The sequence below is a fragment of the Thamnophis elegans genome, chromosome 2 (genome assembly GCF_009769535.1).
Source record: "Thamnophis elegans isolate rThaEle1 chromosome 2, rThaEle1.pri, whole genome shotgun sequence".
Classification (NCBI taxonomy): domain Eukaryota; kingdom Metazoa; phylum Chordata; class Lepidosauria; order Squamata; family Colubridae; genus Thamnophis; species Thamnophis elegans.
Genome location: NC_045542.1, coordinates 144,038,468 through 144,051,828, shown reverse-complemented (window position 1 = coordinate 144,051,828; position 13,361 = coordinate 144,038,468). Strand labels below are relative to the sequence as shown.

Sequence of the window (13,361 nt, the reverse complement as noted above, 5' to 3'; positions counted from 1 at the left end):
GGAAGGCTGAGTCAACCTGGTGAGAATCGAACTGCCAGATTTGAACTGCCAAATCCGGATCGAACTTTCGACAGTGGGCAGTTAGCCTACAATACTGCACTCTAAGCACTGCGCCACCACAGCTTTTACACACATAAGGGAACATTGCACATTTTCCATTACAAAGTTAAAAAATCCCTACAAGATTTATTTGAGCTGAACAGGACATTCCTTTGTGCCTGCCTAACTTTATCTAGAAAGGCACTCTTACCATGTTAAGAGTACCTAGTTAAGATACCTGCTATATAGGGGGTCCTCGACTTATGGCCATTCATTCAACGACAGTTCAAAGTTACAACAGCACCAGAAAAAGTGACATGCAACCTGTACTCATAACTTACAACCATTGTATCATGGTTGCAATTCAGGCACTTGGTGATTTCGGGCAAAAACGGCCCATTGCAGAAGTTCAATGGCCACCACAAAAATTGGGTCCGACTCAATTTATGACCTCAATATCTTACCATGGAATATTCATCCCAAAACGTGGTTGTAAGTTAAGGACTACTTGTATAATATTTGTGTGCAGACTTTTAGCTCTGTGACACCCCCACCCTCTGTATGAGCAGCCCCTCAAAGTTTCATTCAGTTGTTAATTACAATACAATAGCAGAGTTGGAAGGGATCTTGGAGGTCTTCTAGTCCAACCCCGTGCCTAGGCAGGAAACCTTATACCGTTTCAGACAGATGGCCATCCAACATCTTCTTAAAGACTTCCAGTGTTGGGGCATTCACAACTTCTAGAGGCAAGTTGTTCCACTGATTAATTGTTCTAACTGTCAGGAAATTTCTCCTCAGTTCTAAGTTGCTTCTCTCCTTGATTAGTTTCCACCCATTGCCTCTTGTCCTGCCCTCAGGTGCCTTGGAGAATAGTTTGACTCCCTCTTCTTTCTATCTCTTCTATCTCCCCTGAGATATCGGAACACTGCTATCATGTCTCCCCTAGTCCTCCTTTTCATTAAACTAGATCTACCCAGTTCCTGCAACCGTTTTTCATATATTTTAGTCTCCGGTCCCCTAATCATCTTTGTTGCTCTTCTCTGCACTCTTTCTAGAGTCTCCACATCTTTTCTACATCGTGGCAACCAAAATTGAATGCAGTATTCCAAGTGTAGCCTTACCAAGGCATTATAAAGTGATATTAACACTTCATGTGATCTTGATTCTATCCCTCTGTTTATGCAGCCTAGAACTGTGTTGGCTTTTTTGGCAGCTGCTGCACACTGCTGGCTCATATTTAAATGCTTGTCCACTAGGACTCCAAGATCCCTCTCATAGTTACTACTATTGAGCAAGGTACCACCTATAACCATACCTGTGCATTTCGTTTTTCTTGTTTAATTGTTTAGTTGGCAGGAAGGAAAAACTATCAAATACACGGCAAAGGATAATTTAAAGTTTGATTTTAAATAACTGTAAACATGACTGAAAGAAAATATCTTGGCCCTACCTGTTATTTTTGGGGGGTGCTCCCCAAGTCACAACAAACCTTCAAAAGCCAACTGTGTCCAACAACCTGGGGGAAAATTGTGCTATATTCCATGGGTTTAACCAGCACATAAGCTGTGTGCATCCCCTCCCCTCAAACTTCTTTTAATGCTACGCCCCACAGCTTACTTTTCCATTATCACTCAATTTGAATGAAAAATTACAAAGGTTCAGATAAGGTGGGAAGCAATGAAAAAGGAGGGGAAAAAATCCTTTTAAAACGACAGTTTGAGAAGTTTTTTTTTCTTTCACATTTTTTTCACACGCTCTTTTACTGTGCCCATTTCTTCCTAGCCTCCTTGTCATGACACTTTCCAGAAAACCCTTGGGCACCCATCGATTCACAAAAGACTGTACCCACCTACCCCCAAATTAGCATATACAGGTAGTCCTCGACTTACAACAGTTCATTTAGTGACCATTCAAAGTTACAACAGCACTGGAAAAAGTGACTTATGACTGTTTTTCACACATGACCATTGCAGCCTCCCCATGGTCACACGATCAAAATACAGACGCATGGCAACTGACTCATATTTATGACGGTTGCAGGGTCCTGGGGTCATATGACCCGCTTTCGCAACCTTCTTACAAGCAAAGCTAATGGGGAAGCCAGATTCATTTAACAACACGAGTTAAGTGCAATGATTCAGCAAGATGGGGCAAAATCATTTAACAAATGTTTCACTTAGCAACATAAACTTTGGATTCAGTGATAGGATTCAAAAATTTTTACTAGCAGTTCTGCGGACGTGGATTGGTGGGTATGGCAGGGGAAGGATACTGCAAAATCTCCATTCCCTCCTGATCAGTTGGGATTCAGGAGACAGAGAATAGATGGGGACGGGGCCAGTCAGAGGTGGTATTTACCGGTTCTCTGAACTACTCAAAATTTCTGCTGCCGGTTCTCCAAAACTGGTCGGAACTGCTGAATACCATCTCTGTTTGGGTTCCAGTGTGGTCATAACTTGAGGACTACCTATATTCTCCTACATCTGACTCTTCATGCAACTAAATCAGCTCCAGCACTATATAATAACAAGATTATCAGCAGGGGCGGGGAGGTGGGGGAGAGGATGGTACTTGTTTTGCAGCAGAAATGATGAACAGCAAAATCAGCCCAGGAAAAGTGGGCATTCAACAGGCAGGAAAATTGCCAACGTGGCACAGAATGGGATATCCACAAGGGGATATGCTTAGCGGTAACTTCAACAACCAACCGGTTTCCCCAGCGTCTGGAGTTCCAGTTGAGACAAGTACAGGTGGTTTTCCACTTACCAACAGTTCATTTAATGACCGTTCACAGTTACAACGGCATTGAAAAAACTGACTTAGGACCATTTTTCACCCTTATGCCTTTGTAGCATCCCCATGATCAGGTGATCAAAATTCAGATGCTTGGCAACCGGTTGATGCTATGTGAGTGTTGCTGTGTTCCAAGGTCACGGATTCACCTTTTGTGTGACAAGCAAAGTCAATGGGGAAGCCAGGTTCACTTAACAGTCGGGACTACTAACTTATCAACAGCAGTGATTCATTTAACAACTGTGGCAAGAAATGTCATAAAATGAGGCAAAACCCACTTAACAAATGTCTCCCTGAACAACACATATTTTGGGCTCAGTTGTGGTCGTAAGTCGAGGACAACTTGTACTGTCCCTTCTCTAGCGCATTATCAACCTGTTATGGTCTGCTGGCAGCCTGTACAACTGGCAGCAGAGTCAGAGAGTGAGGAGGTTGGGGAGGAACATGGGCCAATCCTGGAGTCTGGGGAAGGCTCAGACAAGTGATCTGCATTGGAGGCAGAGAGGGGGCCAAGGCCATCTGGTAGTTATGTGCTACCTCTGGAGTCTGACATCAGTGAGGCAGAAGAACAGTGTGAGCCTGTTCCCAGGGTGCGCATGTGCAGTTGCCAGAAGGCAAGAACAATTAAGAAAAAAGGGGTGACTTGGGAATAAGGCTTGGAGATGATTGGCCCCTCCCATAAGACATAAAAGAGGAGTACCTGGACGTGACCCTTTGCAGGAAGCAATGAGTTCATCTGGTCGGTTCAAGCTCTAAGAAATTCTGTTTGACTCTGTGCTACGTTTGGCCTTGCGAAACTAATTGGCAATTAGGTCTCTAGCAGCGTTTCAAGGGAGATAAAGGTGGGTGCTTACCAACATTACCCTGAAAAATTGTGGCAACTCGAGCAGACATCTGTCAGAATCTTCACAGACTGTTTGTGAATCATTATGCGCTGTGAATGACCATAATTCACAGTTGTATAAATAAAAGAGGGTTTGGGGGGCTAAGATTGTGATTTATGCTTTCTCCAGAAGCCTAGGTCAGAACAAAAGCTGTTAAGTTAGCTTCCCGTTGAGAGAGCGAGTGCGTTCAGAGAAGCGTTGTGAGAGTTGTGTTGGAGAACACATAAACCAGCATACAGAGACACTGCAGTTTAAATAGGCTTTTGCTTTCGTGGAAATAGAGGTATCAGAGTCCATCAAACAGTCTAAGTCATACACAGTTAACACTGTCAGTCATCAACGTCTTTCAGTTAAGGGATAATCCAAATAACATAGTCCAGTATCATATAATCAGTTCGGTACTCAAAGTTTGCTAGCAGTTGCAAAACTTACAATAGCTGACGGCACTTTCTAACAGCCAGCTTCCAAAACACTCAGATCAGATCAGCCCAACATCTAACATACAGAGAGCTAACAGTCATTCTGGTTCCCTCTTATGGCCGATTGAGGAAAACAGCAACCAATCACATTTTACAGTTTGATTTAAAGAAACAGGTACAGCATTGCTATATGATTTATATATTGCCAACCCAACCGTTAGATTATATTCCTAACATAACCCCCCCCCCCAAATGGAGTAATTTGGCCACCTACCTTTCTCAAGGGCTGAGATGCCCATTGAAGGCTGAGCCAGGTCTGTTTTTTTCTCCCACCTGCCTTCATCCGTGTGGTAGACTTCGACGGAGGCCAGGGGTCTCTGTGTGGAGTCAACCCCACCAATCACCAACACTTCTTTGCCCAGCATCACGGCCGCTGCCCCTGCCCGTGGGGTGGGCATAGAAGGTAATGCCATCCACTTGTGGGAAACCACGTCCAACATTTCCAGGGTGTCCAATGGCTGGCCTTGCTGGCTGCACCCGCCCACCACAAAGAGGTGTCCATCCTGATAGGTTGGGCTGCAGTAAACCCGACAGGTAGGCATGGGTGGGAAGGTCTCCCAGAAGAATGACTTGGTGTTGGCTGCTTCCATTTTCCCCAAGGGCCTGGCATCTCAGGAGACAGACACGGCGATTGTCCCTGCAACAAGTTGGTGCCTCAACATGGCAGCCCTCTGCATTGGGCCCCCAAAACCGGGAAAGATTCACCTGAAGCAAGTCGAAGGACTTATTTCCTCCACCTTTGGAACTCCACATCCACAATGACTGAGGAGGTTGGGAGGAAGATCTGACTGCCGGGAGAGGCCAGGGTGCCCCAAGGAAGCAGGCAAAGACTGCCGTGATGACCAAGCGTTGGGGTCTCCACAGGAGAAGGAACAATTCCTCTCCAGAATGGCTAGGAATAACTTGAAGAAATGGGTAGTCCAAACACCGAAGGTGATTGATAACGCTGGAGGTCAGCCCCTAAGCATAAGTGGTCAGCCAGTCTCAGAAACCAGGACACATTGAGCAGGCTCTTCTGGATAAAGTCTGTACCTCAGTCTCTCTGTACTGATGCTGAGTTCTGCTTCAGAGAGGGGGGGAGAGGGAGAGACAGAGAAGGAGTGAGTGAGAGGGAGAGACAGAGAAAGAGAGAGGGAGAGAGACAGAGAGAAACAGGGAGGAAGAGAGGAAGAGGCAAAGAGGAAGGGCGGAGACAGAGAGAAACAGGGAGGAAGAGAGGGAGATAGAGAGAGAGGGAGAGACAGGGAGGGAGAGGGGAGAGAGAGACAGAGAGAAACAGGAAGGAAGGGAGGGAGAGGGAGAGACAGAGAGAAACGGAGGGAGAGAGGAAGAGGGAGACAGGGATTTTGAGAGAGAGAGGGAGAGGGGGGGGAGAAACAGGGAGGAGGAGAGGGAGAGAGAGACAGAGAGAGGGAGAGACAGAGAGAGGGGGAAGAGAGACAGAGAAACAGGGAGGAAGAGAGCAAGAGAGAGAGGAAGAGATAGAGAGACAGAGAGAGAGGGAGAGAGAGAAACAGGGAGGAAGACAGGGAGGGAGAGAGAGACAAAGAGAGAGGGAGAGACAGAGAGGGAGAGAGGGACAGAGAGAAACAGTGAGGAAGAAAGGGAGAGAGAGACAGAGAGAGGGAGAGACAGAGAGGGAGAGAGGGGGGGAGAGCAACAGAGAGAAACAGGGAGGAAGAGCGGGAGAGGGAGAGGGAGAGAGAGAAGGAGAGACAGAGAGAGAGGGAGAGGGAGGGGGGAAAAACAGAGACAGGGAGAGGGGAAGGGAGACAAACAGACAGAGGGGAGGAGAGAGAGAGAATGAATGAAAATATACAATGGCTGCTGTCAAGGAAGCCAGTTCGATAAATTTGATCGTAGTGAAAATCACTGACACTGGATTAAAAGCTATCTCCCAAATTAAACCCTTCAAGCTTCCATCTATCCTTCACACTTTGGCAATAATTATATGAAGCAAGTATAAAAACCTTCAGTGGAGTGGCTTTCAGTGTGGATTTCATAACAGTACTTTCACACATCCATGGGCTCCATTTGATCTCCCAGGCGATCTTCTCCTGAGGGAAAAATTAGTAACTCTCCCAAGAATGGGTTGTCCTGCAGGAGTCTTCTTTTAAAAGCCATATCATTCGGGAATGGTTTAAAATGAGGGCCAGAACTTGGACCAAGAAAATCCAGGGTGATCACCACTCAGTCAGGGACTCACTGGGTAACTCTAGGATAGTATTTCTCATTCTTGAGAACTTTAAGGTGATGGACTTCAACTCCCAGAATTCCACAGCCAGGATGTTTCTAAAATTTAGGCCAATCACTCTTCACTCAATCTGTCTCACAGATTACGATAAAGCTATCTGAAATGTGAGCATTCTAATTTGTTTGTGAATGCAGAATCAGGATCAAAGAGTTATTCTGAATTATTTAATGTACATTTTCTTCTTCCTTTAGGGTAGATAGAGAGCCCTTTCATTATTACTAGTCAAGGTCCCAGTGATTTAATCGTTTTATTTATTTATATCCTGCCTTTATTGTTTTTACAATGCGACAATCACACAACTCCTCCTCCTTCCTCCTCCTATTTTATCCACAACAACAACACTAAGAGGCGCATTAAACTGAGAGTGAGTGACTGGATCAAGATCATCGAACTGGCTTTCATGCCTAAGGCAGAACTTGAACTCGTGGTCTCTTGCTTTCTAGCCTGGTGCCTTAACTACTAGAACCAGGGGTGTCAAATTCGATTTCATTGAGAGCCACATCAGGATTGCACTTAACCTGGGGTATGGGGCAGAGTGGGCATGGCCAGGATGGGTATGGCCAGCTTGATGTCACTCGTATCGGGGGTGTCTGTGGTGGCCCGAGCACTCTGACAGAGAAAACAAGCTCCTGCACTCCGTTTTCAGCTGCGACAACCTCCTGCAACCCTCTGTCAGCAAAAACAGAGCTCGGGAGGACTGCCTGCGGCCCAGCTGCAACAATCTCCTACAACCTTCTGCCAGCAAAAACAGAGCTCGGGAGGGCTGCTCACGGGCCTCCTAAGGTCCGTTTCCAGCTGCAACATCCTCCTGCAACCCTCTGCAAGCAAAAATGGATCTTGGGAGGACTGCCTATGGCCCTCCTAAGTTCCGTTTTCAGCTGCGACAACCTCCTGCAACCCTCTGCCAGCAAAAATACAGAGCTTGGGAGGGCTGCCCCCCCCCCCCCGAGCTCCATTTTCTCTGGCAGAGGCACTGCGGGCCAGTCTTTTGCTGTTTCCAGGGGCGGGGGCACAAGCCAGAGCTAAGCATCCACAGGCCTTGAGTTTGACACCCCTACACTAGAGTCTAGACCAAACTGGTGCACTTAGTTATAGAAGCAAGAGTATCTTGCTACCCCGGGGAAAAGCACCCACAATGTTCTCATGTCAACATCAGCCAGTCTTAAGAAAGTCCTTGTCAAACATGTAACCATATCACGGCTGAGGAGTACATTCATATTTTGATGGAAGGAGAACAAGTATTGGAAGAAAAACAAACTTAAGTAAATGTGAAAGGTAACTACTTCCATTTACATAACTTCAAAGCAATTTCCTGAAAAATTAGAATAGTGAAGTAGGTCACAAAAGATGGGAAAATTTCCTAAAAAAAAAAAAAAAAAGGGAAGGCAGAGATCCCTGCTCATTTTCCTTTATTATGGGGGTGTCCTATTTTGGCAAATTTAAGACTTGTAGATTTCAACTCCCAGAATTCTCCAGCCAGCATGGCTTGCTAGGGAATTCTGGTAACTTTTAAGACTTAAAGTTGTCAACATTACACACGCCTGTTTTATTATATCTGCTGTAGCTCCAATTCAGAAATGTGACAGTAAATTGCTAACTGTGTTTCAATTGACTTTTCTCTTTTTGATAATAATCTCAACTGTGAAATAATTACATTCATGAAAGTGGCACCTGTCCCAAGAATACCTTAAAAACTCAGAAATCAGACAGGAGACAATTGACCATGGGCAATAGTTGAGGTCTTTCTCTTTCCTTGACCTTCACGTCTACCGGTCTTGTCACAAGAACACGTCTTTAGCCACAGAATTAAGGGGAAGAAAGAAAAAGTCTCACCTCCCGACAACTCATAAATAACTATACAGTGAGAATCAATGCCTTTCACAGCCTTATAGTCACCTCTAATATACTTTTCATCAAGCCACATTGAGAATGGACATATCGTCCTTCTGAAAAGTCTGAAATTGCTTCTGAAAGAGGATGAAAAGCAACGATCCCGATGAAGTAATGCTGAAAAGATGTCTTAGATGCAATTTAAAAGCAGGATGGTTTGATACATGTGTGAATCACTCTCTCACACGCCTATCTACCCTTTAATATCTTCAGTTGAGGGTCTCTTGAAAAGACTCTCGCTGGTTACTTGAAATGAAGAATGTGGCTATCAAAGAGTGTCTTCTCAGAGGGAGGGGCAGGGGAGAGAGTGTAATTCTTTCCAAAGTAATTTGCAATCAGCTTTACAAGATTTCCCTTTTTGGCTGAAGACAGAAATATTTAACACATGATTAGGCGACCCGAGGCCAAAACCTATGAAGAACAATTGCAGGAACTGAGTATGTCTCGTTTAATGAAAAGAAGGACTAGGGGTGTGTTCTGTCGCCCCTTCTTCTCTCGTTAACAGACGACAGGCAGACAAACTTAAAAGGAAAGAACTTTATCAGTCCTCGGCTCAGACTGGCTGCGAGCCCAAAAATAAACATAAATAAAGTCTCTGACAAGAAGATAACAGAATGCAAAACAAAACTCTTACAAAGCAATTCACTTCTCCAAGTGTCTCCTTGAATCAGGGTTACAGAAAGCAAATCACTTCTCCAAGTGTCTCTCACAAACAAACCATGACCGATGAATGATGAATGTTGACTCCTGCAACCAGGGCGTGGCACCATCCGTTCTTTTATCACCAGAAGACACCACTAATGAGCCCCAGCTGCATTGTTAATCTTGCATCCCGACTCAACTCACAACAAACTTCTGCTGAGTCACAACAGGGTGACATGATAGTAATGTTCCAGTTTCTAAAGAGCTGCCTTTCAGGATTCCAAGTAACACCCCCAATGCAAGAAGACTCCAAGGCTTAAGTTCCCTCAAAGTTCCATTTTATTAGAGATGTCATTTCGGCACATATGGGAAAACCCGAATCTGAAAGCTTCCAGGTTTTCTCCACCCAAGTAAAAGTTCAAGTTCCTGCCTAGCACCCACATGTCCATCACATGGTCCAATCAGGTACCTTCCAAAAATGGGCAAACTGCCGGGCAAGGTGTCCTTGACTCTCTGACAAGTATATATATCTCCCATACAATCCCATATAATCCCCCCTTCTTTTTTCCCCACAGTAGAAAATGTGGCAGGCCTGAAGGCCTAATGGAAAAGATGGCTTCCAGGTCTGACACTGCCACAAAGAAGAGAGGGTCAACCTATTCTCCTAAGCACTGGAGGACAGGACAAGAAGTAACTGGTGGAAGATCATTAAAGTGTAAAGATCATTGAACTAAGGAGTAATTTCATGACAGTGAAAACAACCAGTTGACTGGCTGGTCTTCAGAAGTTGTGGATGCTCCATCACTGGAGGTTTCTAAGAAGGGATTGGAGAGCCATTTGTCCAGAATGGTTGAGGGTCTCCTGCTTGAGCAGAGGGTTGGACTAGAAGACCTCCAAGGTCCCTTCCAACTCTGTTATTCTGTTACAATTGGAATTATATGGACTGCTTTTAGGCTGTAGTGGCTTTCAAACATATTTACTTAATCATGTTTTTTTTCTCATTTAGGGTAAACAGGCTTATGCAAAGCATAGACAAGGAGAATTCATAAGGTAAATAAAATTCAAGTAGTCCTTGACTTACGGCAGTTGCTTGGTGACTGTTCAAACCTACTATTAACCTGGAAAGAGAGACTTATGGCCCAGATATGAAATTCCAATGGCTCCCTCTGCAGTAATGTAACAGAATTTATGGGGCTTGGCAATCAGAAATAGTTACAACCATTTGCACCATTCTGCAGTCACACAACTGCATTTTGCAACCGTTTTGCTGAAAACCGGTACTTATTTCTGTTTTTTGGCAAAACTGCACCCATACCAAATCATTGGCTCTCTCAGTGACTGAGGGAATGCTTAATAACCACACTGATTTGCTTAACAACTGCCATAAAAGGTTACAATATTGGATCAATCATTTGACTGAACTTTTATCGTTAATACAGACTTACGACTGCAATCAGTGGTGAGATTCAGCCAGTTCGCACCTATCTGAGAGAACCGGTTGTTAACTTTCTAAGCAGTTCGGAGAACCGGTTGTTGAAAGAAATCTCCTTTTGTTTTTTCCCACTTTACAGGGCTAATCCTGTAAGGAAAGCAGGAAGGAAACATTCTGGTGTTGTTTCTAGCCTAATCTTTATTGCCCTGCTTACAGAAACTGCCTCTCCGGTTAACCCTTAATTACATTGTAACAGCTATAGCAAAGCACCCTTCTACCTGAGTGACATTGAGTTGGCCACACCCACCCAGTCACATGACCACCGAGCCCCACCTACCTAGTTTGTCATTAGGGCAGAAAACTGGTTATTAATTTATTTAAATCCCACCACTGACTGTAATGTGCAGGCTCTACGATGACTATATGTCAAGAAGTGCAGGAGAGAAGAAGAAGCCCACTACTTTACAGCAATACTATTCCCTATATCAGCGTTTCTCAAACTCGGCAATTTTAAGTTCTGTGGATTGGGGAGTTCAAGGAGTTGGAGTCCACACATCTTAAAGCTGCTGAGGTTGAGAAATACCACCTTAAACCTCTCCAACCTCCAGTATTTTTCCATTTTTGCAAGCCATCCTTGCCTCTAGCTTGTCAATCCAGTTTTTCATACCTTGGTATTATTGTTCTTTTAAGCTTCTCACCACATTCTTTTTGAGGATTTCATTAATTCCATCCAGCCAAGTTCCTTGTTTTTGTTGCCTAACTCTCAATCCATCGATTTTTCCTTTATGTCAGGGGTGGGGAACAATGGTCCTCTTATGACGTGTGGACTTCAACTGGCTCAGGAATTCTGGGAGTTGAAGTCCACACGTCATAAGAGGGCCATCGTTCCCCACCCCTGCTTTATGTAATTGCTATACAATCCTGTTCTGACCCCCCTTCTTCGCTCATTCAAAGACGACAGGCAAACCGACTTAAAAGGAAATAACTTTATCAGTCCTTGGCTCAGACTGGATGCGAGCCCAAAATGAACATAAATAAAGTCTCTGGCAATAAGATAACAGAATGCAAAAACAAAGATCTCTTACGGCCAAACCAGGTGTACAGAAAGAAAGCAAATCATTTCTCCAAGTGTCTCTCACAAACAAACGACGACCGATGAACAATGAACCATGAATGAACGACGAACGTTGACTTCTGCCACCAGGGCGTAGCACCATCCGTCCTTTTATCTCCAGAAGATGACACTAACGAGCCCCAGCTGCATTGTTAATCCTGCATCCCGACTCAACTCACAGCAAACTTCTGCTGAGTCACAACACAATCCTATCTGACTTTTCCGCCCTATCCATACTTCAATCTACTGCTTTCATACCCGTCACTTAAGTATTCAACCCACGTTCATTCATCACCTATATTTCATGATCAATTCTTGTTTTTCGCCATATGCTTTCTATTTATCGCATCCCCCACCTCCATTTTATGTTTCATACTCAATTCTCTGTATAATGGAAAGAAGCGGACTCTTATTCGCAGCCGTTTTTACTTCTTTTGGCAAAACATTTGTTGCTCATGAAAGGCTGCAGTCCACCCACATCCCTTCTATCCACATTAGCCCACTAAAATTTCTCCCTTGTCCTATTCTATCAAATGACACAATTTCATCTACTTCCTCTAGTTACTCACCCTTTATTTAAAACTTGACATTTTAATTCCTCGTTCTTCCTATAAACCCCTGGAGAATATAATTAAAGGATATTACTAATATTTCATAAAGGTAAAGAAAAATCATTTAAAAAGAATAAACATAATAAAGTATTGTGACTGGCTCTTGGAAGGCAGAAGAAATCAATACGATTGAAAGCGGAATGTTCCTAAAAGCTGTGTTTTTGTGTAGGGTTGTCATCTGTCATCTGTCAAAGAGCTGAGGTGGCGCAGTGGTTAAATGCAGCACTGCAGGCTACTTCAGCTGACTGCAGTTCAGCAGTTCGGCTGTTCAAATCTTACCGGCTCAGGGTTGACTCAGCCTTCCATCCTTCCGAGGTGGGTAAAATGAGGACCCGGATTGTTGGGGGCAATATGCTGACTCTGTAAACCGCTTAGAGAGGGCTGAAAGCCCTATGAAGCGGTATATAAGTCTAATTGCTATTGCTATTGCTATTGCTATCTTAGAGCTGAGGTGGCGCAGTGGTTAGGGTGCAGTACTGAAGGCCACTACAGCTGACTGTTATCTGCAGTTCAGCGGTTCTAATCTCACCGGCTCAAGGTTAACTCAGCCTTCCATTCTTCCGAGGTGGGTGAAATGAGGACCCAGACTGTGGGGGCGATATGCTGACTCTGTAAACCGCTTGAGGGGTAGCGAGATCTTACCCCTGTCATGGTCGGACCACTACCTACTGAGGCTTGACTTTCGGAGACCAAACCCCCACTGTAGGGAGGAGGAACTGATTAGGTGGTTCCACCCCAGGCGCCTTATGGACGCTTTGGGCTTTCAGACGCAGCTTGGCGTTGTTCCTGATACCCTCGCCCGCAGTCCGGCGGAGACTCTGGTTGCTGCTTGGAATTCAGCAGCGGCAGGGGCTCTTAACCAGATTGCGCCTTTACGGCTGATCCGAGGCAGTGGATCCAGGAGGGCTCCTTGGTTTACTGAGGAACTCCGGGAGATGAAGCGCCGAAAGAGATGCCTAGAGCAACGATGGAGATCCAGTAAGTCTGAGTCAGACCGAGCGCTTTTAACATCCAGCATCAGAGCCTACCTCTGGGCAATTAGGATGACAAAAAGAACACACATTGCCTCTCTGATTGCTTCCGCTGAGTCGCGTCCAGCCGCCTTGTTCAGGATAACCCATTGCCTCCTAAATAGGAGGGATACGAGCGATCCTTTGCAAGGCAGAGCTGAGGATTACGTCCAATTCCTCGCGGATAAAGTTGCTCGGCTTCAGACGGACCTG

The 13,361-nt window shown here is 44.9% G+C and overlaps 1 protein-coding gene across 2 annotated transcripts in view; it reads right to left on the bottom strand.

Moving 5' to 3' along the window:
• Positions 1 to 13,361, bottom strand: part of KLHDC8B (kelch domain containing 8B) — a 68,622-nt gene that overhangs the window by 32,195 nt on the left and 23,066 nt on the right. The window contains exon 2 of one of the 2 annotated variants that reach the window (XM_032211809.1): positions 4,410 to 5,258. In XM_032211809.1, coding sequence (XP_032067700.1) covers positions 4,410 to 4,785 — 376 coding nt within the window. In that variant the 5' untranslated portion in view covers positions 4,786 to 5,258. The remainder of the gene's footprint in view (positions 1 to 4,409; positions 5,259 to 13,361) is intronic. The other variant, XM_032211808.1, reaches the window with a different exon arrangement.